General features: G+C 42.7%; 2 protein-coding genes across 7 annotated transcripts in view; one reads left to right on the top strand and one right to left on the bottom strand.

Moving 5' to 3' along the window:
- Positions 1–24326, bottom strand: part of epha4b (eph receptor A4b) — an 89974-nt gene that overhangs the window by 26283 nt on the left and 39365 nt on the right. For 5 of the 6 annotated variants that reach the window (XM_046051285.1, XM_046051286.1, XM_046051289.1 and 2 more), the window contains 5 exons: positions 15572–15727; positions 11609–11944; positions 10592–10704; positions 8745–8907; positions 6277–6385 (listed from right to left, as the gene is read on the bottom strand). In XM_046051285.1, coding sequence (XP_045907241.1) covers positions 6277–6385; positions 8745–8907; positions 10592–10704; positions 11609–11944; positions 15572–15727 — 877 coding nt within the window. Of the gene's footprint in view, positions 1–2141; positions 2361–6276; positions 6386–8744; positions 8908–10591; positions 10705–11608; positions 11945–15571; positions 15728–24326 lie in introns of those variants that run through there. The other variant, XM_046051291.1, reaches the window with a different exon arrangement.
- The window catches only part of LOC123972071 (C-C motif chemokine 13-like), a 66609-nt gene continuing 56331 nt past the window's right edge, over positions 14049–24326 (top strand). Inside the window, exon 1 of the mRNA XM_046051295.1 lies at positions 14049–14113. The gene's annotated coding sequence lies outside the window, so the exon portion shown is untranslated. The remainder of the gene's footprint in view (positions 14114–24326) is intronic.

Below are 24326 nucleotides of genomic sequence, written 5' to 3'. Positions count from 1 at the left end.
CAGCACATGCCCCCCCCCCCCCCCCTTCCATCCTTCCTCTCCTCTTTTGTGTCATTAAGTTTTTAAGAATAACCCTGGGCTGCACAACAGATGCTGCGGAGGTAAAAGAGCTTACGCGCACAAACATGACATCAACAGGACAAGCTATTGTGTTAAAAAGGATAGAGCTGTTACAGCTCTCTATTAGTGAGACTGAGAAGTCTTTCTGCTAGAATCAGCCACATTATAAAGAAATCTCACTATCCAGCGTGGCTTTCTCTCTCTGCCTTTCACTCTTTATTATTCAAAACTCTCCTCCAAAAAGGATGTTTTTCTCTGAAAACTATGCTTGAAGGGACAGCTCCTGGAAAGCGTTCTCTTCTTTTTGTCGTGGGTAAAAACTGAACCACACTGCAAGACGGTGATCAATAGAGTTCTGTTTGATCTTACTTCTGTGGAAAGACTAACTAGACATCCACATAATCACTTTTACAATTATTATAAGATTTTCAGGCATTTTCTTGAACAGATTGCGGTCCTTGACTCCCTGCTGAATATCTCCAGCTTTGACAACAGATGTACTCCATAAAGGCAGACTTTGAGACACATAGTAGATGAGAAGGCTTTTAAAAAAAACAAAAAACAAAGAGGCATCACATAAATGGAACAACTTCACACTGACTTCTCACCCAGAACTCCCACATTAAAAACATGAACATAGAAAAACACACGGGATTCTGGCACATAACCAAGGCCTGCAGCTATTCGAGAAAGAAGATGGTTGTAAGGCTGCAGAATCATTAGATTGCAGACAAAACAGAGGTGCACACACGTACACACAGATGCTGGGAGGCAGAAGCTGTAACGTGTTTAACAAGCAGTGTGAAAAAGCAAGAACCGAAAGGGAGAGCGCTTTTTGAGTGAAAGGCCATCTGCTGAATCCATGGCTATGCCAGTCGCTTGCGAGCTTCCCATCACTCGCACCTGCCAGCCTGCCAAAGCACCCTCAGGAGGACAAAAGCACCAACTTCACACACAAACACACACCCGCACGCATTAACTCGCAGAGCAGTAATGGCACGCACACAGCAATAACTGGTGTGATTTGTCAGCGCCGTGCTGCGTCTGAGGAGCTTTCGACATTTTTTCATGTTTTCCCTCCTGCAGTAACAATAGCATAACAGCACTTTATTAAACGAGAACAGGACAGAACAGAATGGCCTGCAAATCAGGCCGTTTATGAGGCGTAGCTGTTCAGTACCCTGCCAGCAAAGGCTGCAGGAAGTGGGTATATGTGAGACAGACAGAGAGACTATGGGCATATTTTATAGTGTAGTGATTCAAAAACCCTGCTATAAAGGTGTTCAGAATGTGGTCAGGATTGTGGGTTCAAGCGGCGAACTAGGTGTAAAACAAGAACAAAAAGCTCTCCAGCACTCTCCAGTCTAGTGACTACTGTGGAAATTATTTAAACAGCTGACCTTACAAGTGTCCGGTGGGAAATCATTTCAACCCTGGATGACTCTTAGTGTCCATTTCAGTTCCAATTTTAATCACGGTCCACATTGAACTGGCCTGAGCAAATACATCAGATTCTTGATACATTACAGAGGGTTTTCATCCAAATGTAAATTTCAAGAACGGAACAGGAAATGAAAGCTGGAGAGCCAAAGGCGGGCGAAATGAAGAGAAAAGCAGACACAGAGAGAGCGCTGAATGGAGTGAAACGAGAGCAGGGGGTGAAAGAGAAATGGACTGATTGACGGATAAGATGGAAGGTGTAGTAGATGAAAAGAGGGAGGTATGGACAACAAGAGAAGAGAGAGACCAAATCCTTATTTTTAGATTTCTCCCAGTTCCTCCAAAACCTGAATTATGACTCTCCTATTGCACCTACCAGTGCAATCGCCCACCCATCATCTCTCCTACTCTTCCTCCTCCTCTCTCAAACACTCTTATAATCTACCTTTTCATCTTGTTCTCCTTTGGACCTCTCCCTTCTTCCCGTTGTGCCGCTGGCTCTCCTCCTCCCTCCATCAATCTCCTTTTCTCTCCATCTCTCTCAAGCCTCCTCCTCTTTCTTCTCAAAATGTAGCTCTCCAGTGGCACAAACACATTTTAGATGTACCTCCCCACACACACACACACACACACACACACACACACACATTACTTGCTGCAGTCTGCCATTCCCACTGCTTATCTAATACGTTTTCATTTTATCCTCCACTTGCGTCTCTCCTTTACCTTGCTTGTGTCTATCTTTCTCCCCGTGAGCTCGCTCTCTCTCTCGCGCTCTCTCTCTCCCGCTCTTGTCTCTCTTGTGATGTAGCTTTGATCCTCGCCTCATTCCCCAGATACAAACACAGCGCACACTCCACCTGTGCACACGTACACACACGTTTTGACAGATGTATAGATGTTGTTTAATAGAAAGCGGTAATCAACACCCCTTCCCCCTAAGCATCCCCAACTCTAAATGGTAGAAAGACAGATAGAGACAGAGGAAGAGAGAGGCCTAAAATTGACGGCAGTGCATCGACCCTGCTGTAAAACCTAGTTAACGCCTCCCCAGCCTGCGAAACCTGATTAGTTGAGTGTTAGTGTGTGTTTGTGTCATCATGTGTGTTCATAGCGCACTGTGTTTAACAGGTTGTTTTGCTTCTTACAGATACAACCTCATAATTCCCCTCTGATTAAAAAAAATGTTGATGTGTTCCCATTCACATGCCTTGTGTGTGTGTGTGTGTGTGTGTGTGTGTGTGTGTGTGGGCGCCACACAGGACAGTCTCCACTGATTACATCCCTCCTACTCCTAGTCAATAGTGAATAGAGCACTCAGCCTGATAAGCAATCACCTGAATCAATACTAATGTTTTTAGCTTGTGTACATTAGTGTGTGCATGTTTGCGTGTGTGTGTGTGTGTGTAGTTCTTAACATGTGGCTAATCTAGTCCGAGCTCATGGAGGATAAACATTCAGTTACAGGCACGGTAAATCACAGATGCCTGTCATCCCTTTTTCTCCTCTCCTCTTCTCTCCTGATGTTGTCCCTTTCGTCTTTGTCCAAAGAGCCTTCTCCTAACTCCAATCCTTTCATCTTCTCGCCTCTCACCAATCTGCATTCTTTTATTTTCCCTTCTCCCTCTCATCTCCTTCTCCTCTTTGGCCTTCTTTGAGCATTAACGGCAGCCTAACCTTCAAAGAGAGTGATCATAGGGAGTCCACGCTGTCCACATACAGAATAACACAGCCTTTAGTTAGGCTTTGGCAGCAGTTTAAATGTCAAAGTTGGAGGCCCTGCTTTGCCACACCCACATGTAATCCCTGAGAGAGAGGCACAGCGATATGAAGTGACACCAAGTGGAAGATTTGGTGCTGTAGTGAGTATTTATGGTGGCAATACAGAGTGAATGAGACCTTCTCAATTTAATGTAGCAGCCATGTGCATTGTAACAAGATAATATGTCAGCCAGCATGTGGCTCTTTTGCATTTTTGGTCAACAATGGAAGTCTATCCCTCTCTTCTCTCTCCACTGTTCTCCTGATCTGGAATATCATGGAAATCATTTACTGTAAACTGTTTTACTCTCCCCGTGAGTTTGCTTCATTCACTCTGGTCTTTACATTCTGCTGCAGGCTAACATGCACAACGCACAGCGCATGCTGGCTGACCGGATACTGTGTGTGGAGCATACAAACCCGGACTCCCTTGTTATTGTTCTTGGTGACTTTAACAAAGGAAACCTTAGCTAAGCACTCCCCAAACACAGACAGTTTTGTCCAAGCAGAGAGGGTGGACGGGTCGACACTTTAGATCACTGCTACACCACAGTTAGAAGTGCCTATCAGGTGAACCACGACATGGTTCTGATTCCTGCATAGAGGCAGAAACTAAAGCTATGTAAAGCTGTGGTGAGGACCTCCAGGTGTGTTTGGAGTGCACTGACTGGGATTTTTTCAGGACTACTACCAACAATCTGGATGAGTTTACTGATGCTGTGACGTCCTACATCAGCTTCTGTGAGGACAGCTGTATACCAACACGCACCGGGGCGAGTTATAACAATGACATACCCTGGTTTACAGCCAAACTCAGACAGCTATGGTTGGGAAAGAAGGAGGCATATAGGAGTGGGGACAGGGCCGGGCCAGGCCAGTTCCACCCCCTCCCCTACTCTCTCAAGAGGGAAGTCAACAGACTATTCAGGAGGCAGAAACGCTGCAAAGCAGCCGGGCCAGACTGTGTCTCCCCATCCACCCTGAAGCACTGTGCTGATCAGCTGTGTTCATAGACATTTTTAACACCTCACTGGAGACATGCCATGTGCCAGTTTGCTTCAAAGCCTCCACCATCATCCCTGTCCCCAAAAAACCAAGGACCACAGGACTAAACAACTACAGACCCATCGCCCTGACCTCTGTGGTAATGTCCTTTGAATGCCTTGTGTTGTCCCACCTTAAATCCATCACTGATCCACTCTTGGACCCCCTGCAGTTTGCCTACAGAGCCACCAGGTCTGTAGATAATGCAGTAAAAATGGCCCTTCACTACATCCTTCAGCACCTAGACTCCCCAGGAACCTACGCCAGGATCCTAATTATGGATTTCAGCTCTGATTCAACACCATCATCCCGGCCTTGCTGCAGGACAAGCTCTCTCAGCTGAACGTACCTGACTCCACCTGTAGGTGGATCAATGACTTCCTGACAGACAGGAAGCAGCCCGTGAAGCTGGGAAAACATGTCTCTGATTCCAGGACCATCAGCACTGGTTCCCCTCAAGGCTGCGTTCTTTCCCCTCTTCTCTTCTCCCTGTACACCAACAGCTGCACCTCCAGTCACCAGTCCATGAAGCTCCTGAAGTTTGCGGATGACACCACCCTCATTGGGCTCATCTCAGGTGGGAACGAGTCCGCCTACAGGTGGGAGATCGACCATCTGGTGACCTGGTGCAGCCAGAACAGTCTGGAGCTCAACGCTCAGACAGTGGAGATGGTTGTGCATTTTAGAAAGAGCCCAGCCCCACCCTCCCCCATCATCCTGTGTGACTCCCCAGTCACTGTGGACTCCTTCCGCTTCCTGGGCACCATCATCTCCCAGGACCTCAAGTGGGAGCTGAAAATCACCTCCCTCACCAAAAAGGCCCAGCAGAGGATGTACTTCCTGTGGCAGCTGAAGAAGTTCAGCCTACCAAAGACAATGATGGTGCACTTCTACACCTCCATCATTGAGTCCATCCACACCTCCTCCATCACCATCTGGTACACTGCTGCCACTGACATGGACAAAGGCAGGCTGCAGTGTATCGTTCGCTCTGCAGAGAAGGTGATTGGCTGCAATGTTCCATCACTTCAGGACCTGTACGCCTCCAGGACTCTGAAGCGAGCAGGAAAGAATACAGCTGACCCCTCCCACCCTGGACCCTACGGTCCATCAGGACCAAAACCTCTCGCCACAAAAACAGCTTCTTCCCATCTACAGCTAGTCTGGGTCCCCCACTGACACTCTCCCCTTGCAAATAATACAAATATCTCTGCACATGTAAATACTATTTCATTTCATTTCTTATCATACACAAACCTGGCACATTACACATATTTGTTGTTAATTGTTAATCGTTGTTATATTGTCAGTTTATGTATTAATGTACGCAATATTCTTTTCCGTTTCAATACATCTTGCATAACACATCCTGGAATATTGCACTTGTAAATATCTGCAACATTGTTCTTTCTCTGCAAATAGCTGTATTATTTTTCTCGATTCTTTTTATTATTCTTATATAACTTACATTGTTTATTCCATATTTATATGTTTCTAGATTTATTTATGTCAGCTGCATGTTTGTCTAAGGACCTCATCACCAAAGCAAATTCCTCGTATGTGAAAAACACTACTTGGCAATAAAGCTCCTTCTGATTCTGATTCTATGGAATAGAGGAAAGAGATCAGGCTTTGGATACACAGCCTATACTTAGCTGTTGGACACATTTGTAGTTTTTGGTCTTTTCATGGGATTCGTTCATAATAACCACAAATTAAAAAGATAATGACCAGACTGATCCTTCTGTATTTCATGTGTTAAATACATGATTTACAAACACACTTGTTTAGGGTACTCATTTGGTTTTTGAAATTTCCTGGCGCCTTTCCGGGCTGCCTGCCACATGTTAGTACCAACACTACACTTTACCTCTGCCCTCTGCTCTTCGCCCCATCTTGTGGTGCTTATAGCTCATACTGATCATGTCTAGAGGACCTTTGTGTCTCTTTTTTTTTTTTTTTTTACCCTACCTTCCGCTGACAACGAAGCAAGTCACCAGGAAGATGAGCAGAACGATTCCCCCAGCGATGGACACAGCCAGAATGGTGGACTGGTTAGGGTCCCCGATAGCAAAAACATCTATTAAGGAGACAAAGGGAACACAGTGGATTAATAAACAAAAGCATAAAGAAGGATGGAAAGAAGCTGAGGTTGTTTTCGGCGGGAGGAAAGTGAGAGGAGAAAAGACGAAGAGAGTCTGGGAGTAAAACAGACAGGAAAGTGAGTGTGGTGGAGGAAAGAGGGAGAGAGAATGAAATATGAGAGCAATAGAAAAGAAGATAAAAGAGGTTGAAGAAGAGGGAAAAAGAGAGAGCAGCAAACGAGTAAAAGAGAGGATAAAAGAGAGGAGCGAGGGTGGTGGGTGGAATAGTAAGTAAGGTCCTTGATGAAAAGCGCTCTCCCTCTCTGCATCGCCTGTGAGGGTATGAGAGTGGACGTGAAAGCCATTCCCATTCGGCCGCGCTGTCCAAATGGATATGTTAACATTGCACATAACAAGGCTACCGCCAAGAACTTTCTGCAAAGATGCATTGATTTTTACGCCACCCCAAACGAGCCATTACTCAAAACAAATACCTCATTTATCTGGCTTAGCTAAGCATGAGCAGGCACGTGTGTCTGTATGTGTATGAATATATGAGTGTGTGCGTGTGTGTGTGTGTTGAAGAGGCAAATTAGAGCCCCTAGGCAAGGCACAGGTAAGCATTGATCTCCTATTACATTTACTGCCGCACACATGCACAGCCTTCTTTAACAATCAATGGAATTGATCTGATTAGATAACCTTGAAATGTTTGCTGCGTGGTCAGCTGAATCTTGTATTTTAGAGCACTGAACTCAGATATGAATCTGCTGTATGAAGGTTCAGTAACAGCACTAGACACCAGTGACACGCAACCTGGGTTCTGTATTTTACTGTCATCTTCCAGATATTTGTTGCAGAACAGGAATAGAAACCCTACTTTGAATTACTTTTACTGATTATTGAATGATTAGTAGGCTAATGTGTGCCTGTTGTATGCTACGTTGACAATCTACAGCGCAGTGCCATACATTACCTGATTTATCCCCTCTGCCTGCCTGTCTGGGAATCAATGTTCACTTTGAAGAGCACATTATGGGGCTTCTAAAGCAGAAAATCCTAGAGCACATAATGAAGCGATAATGAAAGTGGATGACAGCAAACAAATGAGAAAAGGAGTGACAGAGAGGCTAAAAACATTAGGAGAGAGCTATAGCATAGAATGCCCATAGCTGTGAGGCCTGGCCCCACTGGCCTGGATCGACCCCGGCATAGATTTCTCTTTTTTTGACTCTTCCTCTCCTCCAAACCATAAGTCCAGAATACATTTCTAAATGCAAGTGGTCAGTCTCCTTTACTCAGAAGAGGGAAAAAAATCCCGCTCTATACAGAGCACTGCCGTTGCAGTATAGTTGCAGGTGGGGAAAATTAAACATCATCTAGGTAGTAAGATGTCCAGTCAAGTTTAAATTTATTCACCCGATGGCTACATAACATCTGAGGATGCTTGGTGTTTTCATTTTCTGTCTTTTCAATTCATGGTTTTCATTGTGGGTGCAAACTTCTTCTACCCGTAAGATTTTGCTCCTGTCGTTGGTGTGAATCAAAACCTCACAATCCAGGAAAGCATGTTTGCTTTGATTCATTGTGTAATTGGGTTGTCTCCTTTTTACCTGATACTTTTTATTATTAGGATACCTTTAAGCCACTGGTTCAGATATGTAGATGACACAGCCTGTGAGGCTGCTGAGGTTTTTCTGTCTGACAACAGAACTGAAGAAGCCATTCGGGTGAAAAGTGAGCTATTTCATGACCATCTGGCAGATTGATTTAAACTGCAGGGGGGATGAATCAGGGTCTTACTACACTGTGATATAATATGCCATACTCTTTGCTCTGCAGTCAATCTTTGTGATTCTTGACTCAGGTATAAATCATGTCCACAGACGAGGTAATGTATTGAAGTTGAATTCATGTTATATTTAGTCTTGTTTGCCAAATTCCTCCCTCACACATAATCCAATGTTACCCATAAGTTACACTATAGCACTTAGACGGGTTAAAGTGGATATGACGCCAGCAGCAGGCGAGTAAATGAAACGCACAATTACCTTGAATGAAATTGTTGTAAGTACACAATTCAACAAAATATTTAACATAGGTCTAGTGTTTTTTTTGATAATTTAATGTGGAAATGCATATTATACATTTAAATAATTGGCATGTAGCTATTTATAGTGTAGCAACTGACTGCTATTCCAATTTTTATCGGAAAACCTCAGGGACATTTTGAAAACAGGAAGATTGATGAAAAAATTGCAATCCAATTACACAAGATGATGCGTAAAAAAAAAAGGAAAAGTGAAATTGCTTATTCATTCTGAGTAAACAAATATTTATTATTCATCCCTTTACCTTCGTGGCTGGTTTCCAATTCAATCTCTCCACCGTAGCTCCCGTAGCCCACATTGGTTCGAGCCCTGACCCTGAACACATAGGTGGTCCCTGGCTTCAGCCCGTCCACTGTCATCATGTTGGAGCTAGTCCTCAAGACCGTGTAGTTCTGCTCCCGCTGATTCTGAAGTGGAAGAAAGAGCAGGAGGAGAGTTCAGTAGATACTATTAGGTGTCAGAGAAATAAAGTGATTGTGGGTAAAAAGAGGATGAAATTATATAAATACTCAAAAGTGTTATATAAAGAGCAATGGACTGTCTTATCGAGGGAGACAGAAAAAAAACTGGAAAGTCTGAAAATAATAGAAAGCTCAAATATTTTAATTTAAACGTCTCCATGGGGCCACATACACCTCACTTAGTTTTCATTTGTTCATCACTGGACCATTTGGTCACATTTATACATGAGCATCTGTCAAGTCCCAAATCACACCCTCTTTACTCTTCATTCCCCCGACTACCTTGCAGGTGTGTGTGTGTGTGTGTGTGTGAGTGTGTTTGCGCACGCACTTACAAATATGTGTGTAGGTAGATGAATAAAGAATAAGTGTGCCTGTCAGTAAGCTGATTCCCTGCAGAGAGGCTGATACTCTACCTAATGGAAGACACTCTACAACACGGATTAACACTATTTTACTGCTAATGCCTGCTAACACACACACACACACACACACACACACACACACACACACACACACACACACACACAGGCTTAATTTCATCACCTTGGCCATGTTTTACAAGGTTTGTTCGACAGATGTGTTGTTAATTGGCTTGGTGTGAGGAATAGGGGAGAAGGGAGGTATATGGTGATGGAGATGGAGAGATAGAGAGATTGGAGAGAGAGATGTGTACGTAATGAGTAGTCATTACAGACATGCCTAAGGCAAAACTCAAGTCCTGTGAGCCTAGACAACATGTAGATTAAAGAGAACAAAAGGAGAGGAAAGAAACATTTTGAGTTAAACAAGTGAAAGAGTTGCTCCAGAGTTTAGCATTGCATTTAAAGAAATTGTTTGTCAGTTTTGTAAATATGCTTATGTCCTTTCTTGGTGAGAGTAAGATGAGAAGATGGAGATTTGGTATTATTGTCTTTACACTTGTTAAAGCACTTTGTAACTTGTTTTTGAAAAGTGCTCTACAAATAAAGATTATTATTATTATTATATTATTATTACTCTCGTGTCTGCATGCTAAACATGAGGCTACAGGTAGCAGCTGGTTAGCTAATTTTAGCACACAAATTGGAAACAGCTAGCCTGGCTCTGTATAAAGGTAACAAAATCTGCCTACCAGCACCTTTAAAATTCACAAATTATCATATGTTACATATGTCTTTTGTTAATCCATACAGAAACTGTGGTGCAAAAACAACAATCTGCTGTTTTATTTTGTGGCAAATAATTCCTCGTAAAGCAGCAAATTGTATGGATTAAACAAACTACATGGAATGGGTAATTCTTGAGCTTGAAGGTGGATTTGTTTAACCTTTGGACACTAAGCTAGCTATTTTCCCCTTGATTTTCCTCAGAATTTGAGCTAAAATAAATCGACTGCAAGCAATAGCTTAATATTTTCCACACAGACATGGAAGTGGTATCGATCTTCTAATCTAACCCTCAGTAAGAGAATACCAAATACCTCCCAACATGACTCCCAAATACCTCCAAAAAATGTCAAAGTATTTCTTCAAAGCTTTTCCCCACTACCAGGTTGCAACACGGGTTTTCTGTTAAAAAAACAACTAATCTGATGATCATGTGTCAAACTGGTTGAGTGGCCCTTTAAAAATGTGTGTCTCTCTCTCACCTTCTCATAGTAGATGACCTCATACTCCACTATCACTTCATTGGGTCTCTCTGGACCCTGCCAGGCCAAAGTCACACTGTCCTTGCTCCGCCTCTCCTTCAACACAACGCTCACTGTAGGAAAACAAAGAACAAGTGAGGAAAAGCATGAGCACCAAAGAGAGAGTAAAGTTCAACGAGATGAGGGGGGGAAAGCATGTAAAGAGGCAGATTTAGATGGATTCCTACTGTGCTATAATGAGAAGACCCATATTTGAAGTGTGTGTCATGTAATTTTGCTAATGAGTGGGCTTACAAGGTGTTTCATACTTGTGTGATCACAGCATTCTACGGTGTGTGTATGGTCTGTGATCTGCTCGTATTATTAATGTGCAAACCCTGCGACTGATTCTCTGCCTTCCCACATAGGGGCACAGGCTTGTGTGGGTGGAAAGTGACATACTGTAGTCCAGAGTAGCACGTGTGACATGTGGGGATGTTAATGAGGTTAACAACCTCTTACACCCTTTCACCTTTCCCCCCTCCTGTTATTACACACACATCCGTAGAACGAAGCCTATTAGTCATCGCCCATCCTGTCATACGCACTTCTCTTACATTTCCCACAGGACCACACTGTGAAAAACGCGTGATTATATATTGTATGAGCAGGCAGAGGTGTCATTTTGTGGTATCAGAGTGATGCAGGAAAGCAGTGCTTTTATAGTTAAAAGCCTCATACTATTTGTGAGCACACTGCAATCAGGAGACAATTTTGATTTCACTATCCTTCCAATTCCTAGTTCGGGCTAATGAATATGTTCTATTTTCTTTTCTTATCAGCCTTTAAAAGTGGAATCCTGTATAATCCTTCTTGATGTCAAGTTTTAACTGCAGTTTAAATCTTAAAGCACCCTGCCACCTGTACAAATTACACTGTTTCAACAAAAGCTGGTGTTGTGACATTCATAGTTAAATTTGGGGATTTAGATGTACTTTTAGGAGTGACATTACCCCCACTATGCATGTATGCTCTCACCTGTCTGTGATGTAGTGACATTGATGACTGCCGTTCCTCTGGGTGTGGGACTTAAATCTGACACTCCATTCTGGCTCTCAATAGTGAAGCTGTAGTTGGAGTCCGGTTGCAGTTCGGTGACCAGCACGGTGGCTGACGAGAGACCAAACTGCCTGGGAACAAAATGGACGCTGCTACCACATGGTGTGCACTTCTTGCCATCACCTGAGCACTTACTGCAGTGGAGGCTGTAGGTGATGTCTCCTCGGCCTCCTGTGTCCCTGGGTGGTGACCACTCCAATGTGACACAGGTCTCATTCACTGTGGAGATGGGGTTCTCTGGAGCAGATGGAGGACCTGAGGGAAGATAGAGGCACACAGATTTATTTCTGTGACCTTGTTAAAAAACATTTTTGTCCAGAAAGTAGAATCTTTTTCAACTGACCCTGTGGAGTTTTTTGTAAACAAAATGTTTTGCTGTTTCTCACTAAGGCATTGTGTCTATCGGTGAGGCCTGTTTAAAGTGCGCTCCACAGATTTCGTATTGTGCTTCTCTAACATTGTCGGGCTCACAACGGACAGTTTAGAAAAACAGGATCAAAATCTATGCAGCAGAACCTCAGATATTGCCTTTTTTACTCAATGCATTCTTCTTTCTTCTGAAAACATGCCACCTACATTACCCACAAATCAACTCGACTACTAACAGATTCAGGTGTGTTATGCTAGTAGCAGCAAATGCAGCCTCGGGCTGCTATTCTCAAGCAGAGATGAGGAGTGTGCTACAGACGTTTGGTAAAGCTCACTTCTTTCTAACTTCCCACCCCCAGATAATTTTATCATTTTCAAACTTGCAGATTTCAGCCCCAGCCAGCGCAGACTCAAGTGACATCACATCAAGTGAAATTTATTTTACACAGCTCCTTCTGGAGCCACAAAAGGCTTTATACAACCTTTTTCACATATGCTGTAGTACTCCCCAAGACCTATAGACAGACTTTAATGTGGAAAATTGTTGGAGTTCCCCTTTACAATAAATGGCACACTATACCCTGGGTATATTAGGTGAGCTGTATCGTACACCTAAAAAAATTCTGTAAGCGTACACTGTCTTCATGTTCGTTACAAAATGTATTGCAGTTTCTATTAAGGACAGAATTCACGCTGAAAAAATGAATTAACTGACTCCAGCCAGAGGGCAGACACTTAGCTCTCGATTAATGAATAGCTGTGAAATGGACAGTGATTAAAAGAGCTTGGCTGATTGTAAATGCGACGGCAGGAGAATATATGACGCAGCCGAAGTTTAAATCCATCTTAAGAGAATTCACATGATGTTAAATTGTTGGCGCTCGGCTGCAGGGAGGTTTTTACCACGTGAAGTTAACTGATACTCTTTGGGGCTGCACTGCAGACAATAAATAGTGAGTGGACAATGATCCATAGAAAGTGCCCAGGGTAATTTTCTCTGAACTTCAGCTGACATGATTAGTGTATCACAGAGTCCAAAAAGTGTGTCAGTAATCATCCTCAAGGAAACAGAGACACAGCGACACACAAATGTTCTTTATTATATCTTTAGATGAAGTGTGTTGATGTTGATACATAGATCAAAATCTAGGTAATATATGTGAATAACATTTCAAATAGTTTTGTAACTGAAGCAACTGCAACTGAAGCAGTGTACTGAGTTTTTAACATAGGACTGTAAGGAGCATTTTGTCTCTAAATAAACCATTGAGATAAAATTCTAATTTCTTTTATACTGATTTGATTTATTCACAGCCCCTTGTAGATGTGTAGACATCATGTGTAATTTTAAGGTACATAATCTGGGGTACAAATTATATATTTCCTATACAAATTTGGGAATTATAACAAATTGAGTTTAAATTCAGTTAAATTCTGTTTAGGACCACAAAAGCTTTTGTGGAGGTAGTGGATCCCCAACTTGGATGGTGCTCGTACACCCTTCACTTTTCACTGGCTTCTCTGTTTCTATTTTTGTCACGGACTGAGCAATTCCTGCTTTTGCTTCACATTAAAGCTTTCCTCCATCAAACCAGTTGAACAGGAAGAAGGTTTAATCTCGCAATGCAATGATCTTGAGGTAAAAACTAGGAATATGGCATTGACATTACAAAGTAATCTACAAGGAATGTTCCCTTGAAAGAGGACGTTGCATTGCTTTGCAGTAAAAGTTGAGGCAGGTTCAACATTTTTGCTGGACAACCCTGTGTTTTTGCTTGAGCCCTCTGCTTTGGCAACCTCGCTGTGTGAACGTAGTAGTGCCATTCAAATGCATAGATATTGTCGGTCTGAATGTGGCCTTATTGAGAAGCAAATACTGGAGGTGCTATCTTTGTGTCCAAAGTTAGCAACCATCTTCTAACTCCTTGTTGTTGTAATAATTAAGTACATCTACATGTTGGCCTTTTTTCTGTGTTTTTTCATTGGCAGATCAGCTTTAAATATTGTCAGCAGGGACAGTTTGAGCGAACCACAAACCTCCAACACATCATCAAGGTAAGACTTCTTGTTGTGTCTCACTCTTATGGAAACCTCTGATTGTGGTTGCTCAAAGCACAGCACAGCACAGTGCAGATATCTCAACCATATGGAAATTTGGCAGTAGATGCCCATTCAGCCTGACATCTCATCAGGTCCTGGCTGAGCACTGAGCCCCAGGGGGCCGCTGGCAAAGCCTGGGACTTTCCTGATTAGCCATCCCAATGGCGAGCCTCTCTGAAAGAATGAGGGAAAACTGGGACTGGGGAGGTGGAGGCCATGCTGTGGATAATTGAGGCTGTCAGTCATAAATCTCCTAAAGGATTGTGCTGACTGATCCTGCTAATTCTGTCTTTTTCTTCTCTCCATCCCCTCACTTCCCTCGGCCAAACTTAACTGTCCATCATTGTGTCTACTGATCTGCCTTTTATGACATTTAAATTATATGCCTCTGATAGATCCCCTATTTCCCCCACTGTTCTATTCTTTGCCTGTGTCTAAAGTGTCATTCTCCATGTCTCTAAATGACAAATTCTTTCACCTTTGCTCCTTATTTTCTCATTTTCGCCTTTTCCATCCTCCTCAGTGCTCTTCACCAGCATGTGTGTGCGTGTGTGCGCGTGTGTGCGCATGTGTGCTCATGTGTGCCCATACATACTTGAACAAACCGTTACTCATTTCCAGCTGATAACACCAACCGTTACACATCTCACCTGTGACAACGATTAATGAGTGTAATCTACCATAACCTGATAATGGGTTTGGGTGTGTGTGTGCACGTGTGTGCGTGTCCATATTTCAGGCTCTCTCTCCTTCCATGTCACCGTCCTTTCCCACCCCCCACATTCCTCCGTCTATCTCAATCCATCTCTTTCTGTTCCCCTCTTTCCCCCAATCTTCCCTCCCCATCCTTTCTATGCTCCGCTGTCTCTGTTCATGAGGAAGTGGTTCTGATCCCCCTGGCTCTGTGTGTGTGTGGCTGAGAGTGGGAAGCAGACAAAGAATAAGAAACATCATCACATTTCTACCCGAGTATCACCCATATCAGTGTTCTCATCTGAGATATCTGCGGACTGTAACCACACAGCTGACAGACATGGATGTGTGTGTGTGTGTGTGTGTGTGTGTGTGTGTGTGTGTGTGTGTGTGTGTGTGTTTTGTATCTCTAGTGTTGTGTAAATCAATAGCAGCTGAGGAAAAGGAAAATGCATGGAGGGATTATAGATAGAAAAATGAATAAATGGAGCAGCCCTTCAATGTAAATTCTTACAGGAATACATTGCAAACTAATTAAATGAAATTTAATTAAATTATTGTTTCTTAATGCCATTTTATGAGGTAGAAATGTAAACAGTCGAAAGCAAATATTTGACTACAGTGAATACACAGTGTGGTATGAAATTAGCTTCGAACTGTATAACTGTAGCTAATGAGATGTGCATGGGTTTGAGTTTCTGCCAGTTTTCTGCCACTCACGTGTGCAGGCCATGGCCCGTGGGTCGGTCTCAGCACGGTAGAAACCTTTCTCACAAACACACTCAAAGGCTTGTTCCTGCGGAGACGAGCTGTGGGGAGGACATTTGGTGCAGTAGGCATCTGTGGCTGAAGCTTTGTAGGTACCAGGTCTGCACGCTTGAGTGAGGAGACAGATAAACACTGTGTTAGAGGCTGTGCCAATACACCTTTTATACTGTATATTCCGCTCAACAATTATCAACCAACACACTAGTAATTAATATTAACCTACCGACCGCAGTTGTGAGGACACACACTTTTCCTGTACAGTGAGGGATTTTTACAGACCTTGCATTCAATTTCAGTTGTACCTCCAAGTAAAGTGGTTTGAATAATCTAGCTAAATTTTTGGCTTGTGTACCACCTGTCTGGTCGTCCGACTGCTGATGTTTCTTGCCCTGTCTAAATGTCTGAAGTTCCCAGATTTCAATTTGGTGAGTACGTTATCATAACTGAAAGAAATTATGGTCAAAACTACAAGAATAAAACCAAGGTTGTGCACGGTAATAACCTTTAAGACTGTGTGAAAATAAAGGAGAGTCAGAAGAGTATAAAGGGCAACAGTTACTCAAAAAGGTAGAAAATGTTCAAGAAAATGCAAACCGACATGAGGAATTATGCAACAAAAGAGGTTCTACAACAGATACTGATAGGTCATAAGATGTGCCATGCAGCCCCCATGGCAAGAACAAGAAAACAAAGTTTGATTTAATATATTGTGACATTGGGTCTATATGAGATACTTTTAGATCAGGCTGACGGCCCTGTTGTACAATACAATAACATGGCGCAACAGCAGATCCACTGTCATTCCCGTTATATAAGCTGTAGATCTTCAGGCAACCGGGGGAACAAAAATACACAGCTGCAGTCGCAGCAATAATCACAATAACATAATATGACTATTGCTATGGCTGTTACGCTGGCTGCATATTAGTCATTATGTGGAGTCATAAAACTGGGGAGGGAAAACCACGCTACCGCTCAACAGGAGCAGCTTGCTGAAGTAGATTGGGGACTTGAATGATTTCCCCTTTGCATCCTAGGCAGTAAAATGGAATTTCCGACTTTCCCTCTGGTAATCTGAATAAAGATTACGCATGTATTTATTTATACATTCGTAGGCCTGGTATTCCCGTCCTTGCAAGCCTTTTCTGCTAAGGTGGTAAATAGTATTAAGGTGTACAAAACCCCATGTATGGAAAATGAGTGTCTCAAATGCAATTCGATATATACCTTGTGTGTATGCATATGTGTATGTGCGAATATGTTTGATCAGTGATGCTATAGATTCCGCCAGGTGCTGATTGCATGTTCGTGCGCTGAGCGTTTTTCAGCGAGAAAGTGTTAAGTATGCGGCACGTGTGTATGTGTGAGCGTGTGTGTTGGCTTGCTGATTGCTTGTGCTGGTGGTGAAGGTCACGGATTTAATCAAGCTACACGTCCCAGAAAGGCTGTAAATTATCACTGTAATACACATGTTCACAGGCACATGTGCATGTCCGACGCCATGGTTAACCTGCAGATAGAGGAATGGAAAAGTGGCCTAAAAGTGGTGTGATTTCTCACTGTGGAGGTAAGTTCCTCCACCTGGACGCTGTTCTTGCTCGCATACAGACAGTATTTTTAGGCAAATCATTCATCATAGGGGAGCAAAGTCCACTAGCACAATCCCCAAAAGACCCGAGAGAACACCAGAAAGGGGATGTGTGTGTGTGTAGGTGTGAAAGAGAGAACGAAGGAAAGAAAGAAAGAAAGAAAGGAAAGGGAGTGATAATTCTCAAAGGGTTTCTGCTCTCTTTCCTCCTTCCTGTCAGCTTCCAAGGTAATGGGTGCCTATGTGCTGTGCTAGTGACTCTGTGTGTGTGCGTGTGTGTGTTCTTGTTGGCTGGGCTGTAGGAGCAGGGTGGAAAAGCAGCTTTTCTCTGGGGATGTTTCATCCGGAGAGTCCTGGCTCCGGGCGCTGGCCAGGCACAAAGGACCCCTACGCTAGAGGACAGACAGGGCGCCCCGTGCCAGGCCTGGCGTCCGAACAACTGCCTGATCAAAAACTTTCTGCAAGAATGGCAGCTTGGCCACTTTGAGTGGCGCTTCCTTCTCCTGATCTGCTGTTTTCTACTTTGCTTTTCCACCTCGTTCTCACTCCAGCTTTTCTTTCTCTCTCCCGTCCCCCCTCTCCTCCATCTCCCCCTTCTTCTTGCCTCTTTTTGTTTTCTCAAGCTACTCCCTGTGTCTGCCCCATGGGAAATGTGTTACTTGACTTGGTTCCCTTATGATTAATGATTTACCATAGATATGAAAAAGGGACAAGAAGGCTGAGGCAGTAAGACAGAGCTCACATAAACATGCACTCACAGAAAGCACACACAAGACACACAGGAGCACAAAAGTTTAGTCACAAAAACTATGTTGTAGAACTAGGAGCTAACTCCAAAGTAACTGTACAGTACGTAGGGTGCTTGTATGTGTGTGTATGTGTTTCTTCTAAAGACAAAGAGTGGCCTCAGATCCAGTATCTTATTAAATATTCATCCGGTCACCAGAGAGACTTAGTATATTTATGCCAATCGATAGCTCTTAGATATGATATAGTCCTGCTACTCAAGACACACCCTCAGTCACAACGCACTGATTGAAAAGGGAACAGCCCAACTGTTTCCTTTGGGAAAACACTGCACAGTGATTGAATTCTGTTGTATTCTATTTCTTGTATATTCAATTCTACTCTTTCTCTACTCTACTCAAATTCTTTAATCAATTATAAAAAATCTGACAAGTTATAGATAAATAAGTGTATTACACCAAACAACCAGGACATGTCTTTAAAAAGTTGCACTAATCAGTGTATTTATATTAACAATGGATCAAGTGATGATGTGTAATGTAGTGATGAATTCTTAACTGCAGATCCCCTCAACTCTACAGAGCATTTTAGCATCTCTTAACACATTGTTGTGGTTTATGGCTCACACCTTTACAGGTTTAGTTCACTGTCACCACATATCAACTGTGTTTCCAGGAGCAGGCAGCTGTTTTCAGCTAAAAAGTTCTTATAAAAGTGACGGTACGTGACCTGCCCAGCACCAAACAGCAGACAGACAAAGCAGCTAGCTGTTGAACATAGTGGAGCATTTAGCACCTAAATAGCCAGGTATTTACCTCAGGAGAGCAAGCCGAAGGTAAAAGGAAAGTAAATATTCATTCATCAGATTGACCAGAATCGCGAATCCGTTACCCCCAAGTATCTGTTGATACTGCTTCTGCTTGTTTTATTTGACTGCAAAACCCAAATATAGTGTTCTTATTCAGAATCGCATAAAACGAGAAAAAGAAAAAAGGAAAAGGAAATGGAGCTGAGTGACTGTTTAAGACACAAGCGTACTGAACTTGTGTGAATGACAGAAACTGCTGACTGTACCGGAAGAGTTCAGGAAGTGGGTTCGGTTAATGGTTGAAAAGGGCCTGTGCATATTCACACACAAGTGTGCACACTGAAACACAAACCCGATATCACATAGTCAAAGTCATTACATCCTAATTACATTCAGCCAGGCAGTTCTGTACGTATACAAAATCACATCAGCTGCACTTTTCTGAAACAAACACTTCCTCTGCCTGGCTGGGAGCCGTCTCCTCTCCTCCACTTCCCTTTCAAATGTTCTTGCTAGTTTAACTGTTATTTGCTCTGTTCTCTTGCTTTCTGTCGCACTTGCTTCAAGTCAAACATTGGCTCCCCGCCGGCTTTACCATAAAGGCCAGAAAGAGGAGAAAACTCTGTGTGTGTGTGTGTGTGTTTGTATGGGTGGGTGGGTGGTTGGGGGGTATAGTGAGTGTGTGCGTGTGCCTGTGTGTGTTCTTTTGAGAGGGAAGTTGTGTAAAGCTCGCTGGCCCACGGGAGATGAGCTCCATAATGGTCACCATGGCAACAGGCTTTCAAGCTGGAACCCTTCTAGTACCCCTCGAGTGCCACAGCTCCTGGAGCACAGAGCGGCCTGTGTGTGTGTGTTTGTTGGCTACCCAGGCGTTAGTTGAGGCCAGCTATTTAAAAATTGATACATCAAGCGTCAGTGGAGAAATCTGACGAGATTGAATGTGACGTCCTTTACGGCCACTGGGGTCGCATCTGTATGTGTGTGTTTGTGTGTGTTTGTGCTCATGTGTACATAACCGTGAAACATGCTTTCGGCCGAATTGAATAACGTTGTGCCTTATATGTGAAAAAAACATACACAACAAGGGGCATAAAACCCTTTATATGATTACTGGCACTTCACAACATTACAAATGTTAATGTAAACATGTAATTTTAATTCAATAGATTCACTATACATTGGTGTGCATTATCAAAGCAAAATGCATCTTTTAAAAGCTGCCGATGAACATGACCAACTGACAGTGTGTTTGTGTAGTCAACAACTTTCCTTGCTGATAAGTGGAAGTAATAGGTCTGGGTGTGTGTGTGTGTGTGTGTGTGTGTGTGTGTGTGTGTGTGTGTGTGTGTCGGTTTGTGTGTGGTAATGAGGAAGTTTGTGTGGGATAGAGATGTCAGCATCATAGTCCAGCCCCCTGTTGAGAACCTCTAATCCCTAACTGGAGTTCATAACAACCTTTAACACCATAATATTCAGCATTACTACTAATCCTGCAAAACATACGCACACACTCAAGACACACATACAATTCCTGAGCAAACATGCTTGTCTGTTTTTGCATTAAATTTGCTCTTTCTTTCTTTCTTGATCTAAGGATTTATCATCATATCTACTTATTCAACTATGGACACCTCATGTTTTTGCTTTGTATGAACAACAACTTTGCACTGAATTACAAAATTACATTGCCTTTATGTTTTGTTTTTGTGTTGTGGGGCAGTTTTCTATAAGTGGCATCATCACCACAACAGAAATGTTGTAATAACAATGAGCTCACTACAGATATATATACAGTAGCTCACAGGTTCCCAATGCTAAAACCATCTGTCCTCTCACTGCAAAATCTGATCAATAGTTTGATTAACACTAAAAACTTTGATATATGTGTGTTCCAAAAACAATCTTCTTGAAAAACATAGCTACTCAAGAGACAGTAATTGTTGGTCCAGTTTAACCCAGTTAACATCAAGACATGTCAAGTATAATGCAGTTCTTATTAAGAAGTATAACAAATGTGAATGTTAAAATGATTGAAAAATAATTTGTATTACAGAACTACTTGCCACGGTTGTGTGGCTATGCAGGTTTGCAATGCAATAAGTGTAGCAGGAAAGACTTTACTCAGGATAGTAGCACAATTTGTAGTGCCTGAACAGAGCAGGTGCTCACTGGTACCAGTAACATTTTAGATATTTTCCTATCAGGGGTCAGAGTGGAAGGAAAACCCACCTGAACTAACTTTACGAGTTATCCTGTATTTGAGACTAAACATTGTTATGCTTGACCATTTTTAAGGCCAGAAATTTAGAGTAGTAATATTTCCCCACCAGAATTGTATTACTGGCAGGAAGGAAACAGGCTCTGAAATAGTATTTATATCAGGTAAGTAATGTTAGGGCAATACTGGTCCTTGAAAAAAGAAGGCATTTACAGGCATGTAACTGCATAATTACAGTAAATGAATTTCACGTACATCACAAAAATATATAATAAACTCTTTACAGACTTCTGACACCGTACAGACTTCTGACAGTGTTTTGATGTTTGTCATGGAGAAAAATCCATCTGACCATAGAACAGGTGTGAAAATAGCCTGCCAGGCTAATTATCAGTGAATACATGCATTTTCATGTCAGATCCTGTGCTGTGTGTGGCCATATATGGGTAGTTGTTTTTGGAAAAGATCAACTGTTAGGAACTTAGGCCTAGTAGTTGAGTAGGACAAGTTGATAGTATCGACACCTTTTTATCCCAGTTCAACCACTAAAGTTCATTACATAAGAGGTAAGACGACAGATGGGTTGGTGTCTCAAAAACGATAATGTCTTCCTAAAGAAAATATTGTAATGTGTGGCAGTGGTTACTTTTGCCTACAAGACTTTTGTTAGAGAAATACAAGGCTGGATCACATGACTGCATAGTGGACGTGAGACATGAGCCGTGTCCAGACAGAAGACATAGGCCTCCATGATTGACACCTCAGGACAGACCCTTACTGTGTTTATAGCATCCTATTATTTCTCTGACCCCTACACACACACACACACACACACACACACACACACACACACACACACACACACACACACACACACACACACACACACACGGTCAAACCAGATATAAAATGGTTTGTGATGTCCAGTACATGAAGCACATGAGCATACTCTGGCTTCTTTCTGATCTACTCTGTGTCCTCTGGATACCAGCCAATTACTGAGAGCGGCCAAGGGGAACTACGGGATGAAGCTCTCCCTCTTCGTCATTCTGTCCATCTCTGTTTTCTCTGTCTGTCTTTCTCTTTTTCTTTCTCTCTCCGTTTATCTCTCTGTTTGCCCTCCTGCCTGTCTATTTCTATTTCTTTGTCTCTGTCCTCTCTGTCTGTCTTGCTCCTTTTCTGGCCATCTTTACTTTATTCTCTCTATTTATGTATGTGTGTGTATGTGTGAGTCTACCTTTGTATGTGTGTCTTATTTCCCAGTGGGCTGTCTGTCATACGTTGACCCTGACCTCCTCCAGAGCTCCTGCACAAATATTTACTCTCTCCGCTGACAGGCACACACACACATACACAAAACCCTCAAAAATAAATCGGAGGGAAAGAGAGCAAGCTCAGTTTCAGTGCAATTAAAACAAACATCCACACACACACTTTTCTAGTGGTAACCCAAGCTGATGGCTCACTAATTCCGAGCCGGGATGATTATCCTGCAGTCTAAAAACAGATTAAATAGATACCAGGTGCATGTGTGTTTCTGTGTGAAAGTGGTCATGGGCGAGGGACAGAAAGAGAGAGAAAGAGAGCGAGAGAGGGCATGACAGGCCTATAGAAGGAGTCTTTTGGGAGTTTGGTTCACTGTCTGAATAACTTACTTTTCTGTCTGTCTGTTTTTCCATCAAGATAAAAGGCCAGGGCCAGAGGAACACAAAGATTCACCTCCTCCTTTTAACAGCCAGACAGACGGACCAGTACACACTCAAAAACACAACACACACACACAAAAAAAAAAGCTTCAGTCTTCATGGGCAGATTTCAAGCTGTACTTTAACCCCACACGTTCTCTTTCCCTAGGCACACGTCGCTTAAACATCTTCTATCAAACTCAACCCACAGAGCTTTAACACACTACAAACACGCACGCATCTTATCTCCCCAGATGCACTCAGCAAACGTGCCGGCATCGGCCCGGCCCCGTGACCGGCAGAGTGTGTGTAGGAGGAGCGCACCTCCTTTCCTCACCCACGTTATTTTCAGTTCATCACTCTCAATAATTCATTCTTTCAGGCGGAGGATGAAAGGAGAGCCCCGTGCCTTTTTCTTGGTGTCCGTCACACACACACACACACACACACACACACACACACACACACACACACACACACTCACACACACTGATGTACCTGTCAAGTGGGGGGGCCATATTCTTGTTGTAATCTGTGGGTGGGCAGTTGTTGCCTTTGTCAGCAAAAGACTCACCGCAAATTGACAATGGCAGGAAAATCTGAACTTGTATGTTTTAATCTCATTCGCATGGGAAGATTACAGAGACTTAATAGTCAGTGATTTATAAACAACTAACAAAAGCAAAAGAAATGCCAAGAGAGAGAACGCTTGAGATTGCTTCCTTGCTCGTTTGTGAGTGTGTACACATTGCTGAGCATACATCTCTTGAGAATGAATGTATTTATGTGCAAGTATATGTATGTGTGTGACCCCAAGTGGCCTCTTCCACCTGACAGACACAGTATAACCTTGTTACAAATGAAGTATTCACCTTACACATCTCCTTGACACCCGGCGCCCATTTAGCAGCATGCAGGAAGTCAAGGGTGTCACATACAAAAGAGTCCCCTCCTGAGAAAATTGCCACGGCGTGTCCCTTTTTTTTGTTCTCCCCATAATAAAATCTGCACCATTCAGGACCGCAGGAGCTTTTCATCTGACAAATAAATATCGACAAAACAATTAGATCTCTGGGCAGATCTACTTCTGAAGCAGCCTTGAAAGGTAATGGCACTCTCAGACCTCAATGATGTCCTTTCAGCATAGCGATAGATGAAGTCGGGTGGCAAATCACAATGGAGAAAGATGAAGTGTAAGTGACATAAACTTGATGATTTATGCTGCTGTTTTCATTTATTTTCAGCTTCATGTAAAATGATCAAAAGTGAAGTTATATGTTTGCATGAGGCATCTTAAATAATAATAATAATAATAATCCTTATTTGTAGAGCACTTTTCAAAAACAAGTTACAAAGTGCTTTAACAAGTGTAAAGAATAATACAAAAAAAAAAAAGATAAGAGCATGAAAATTTAATATAAAATTAGTAAAATACAATAAAATAAAAGGGATAAAATAAAGTCAAATAAGATCGGGAAAAGCTCTCCTATAAAAGTATGTTTTAAGAAGGGACTTAAAAGAGTTCACTGACTCAGCCGACCTGATTTCCTCGGGCAGGCTGTTCCAGAGCCTCGGGGCCCTGACAGCAAACGCTCTGTCCCCTTTAGTTTTCAGTCGAGACTCTGGAACAGACAACAGACCTCTGCCCGAGGATCTCAAGG

Source organism: Micropterus dolomieu, linkage group LG06 (assembly GCF_021292245.1).
Source record: "Micropterus dolomieu isolate WLL.071019.BEF.003 ecotype Adirondacks linkage group LG06, ASM2129224v1, whole genome shotgun sequence".
NCBI lineage: Eukaryota > Metazoa > Chordata > Actinopteri > Centrarchiformes > Centrarchidae > Micropterus > Micropterus dolomieu.
Note: the sequence above shows the minus strand (reverse complement) of the source record. Positions and strands in the feature narration are given on the sequence as shown.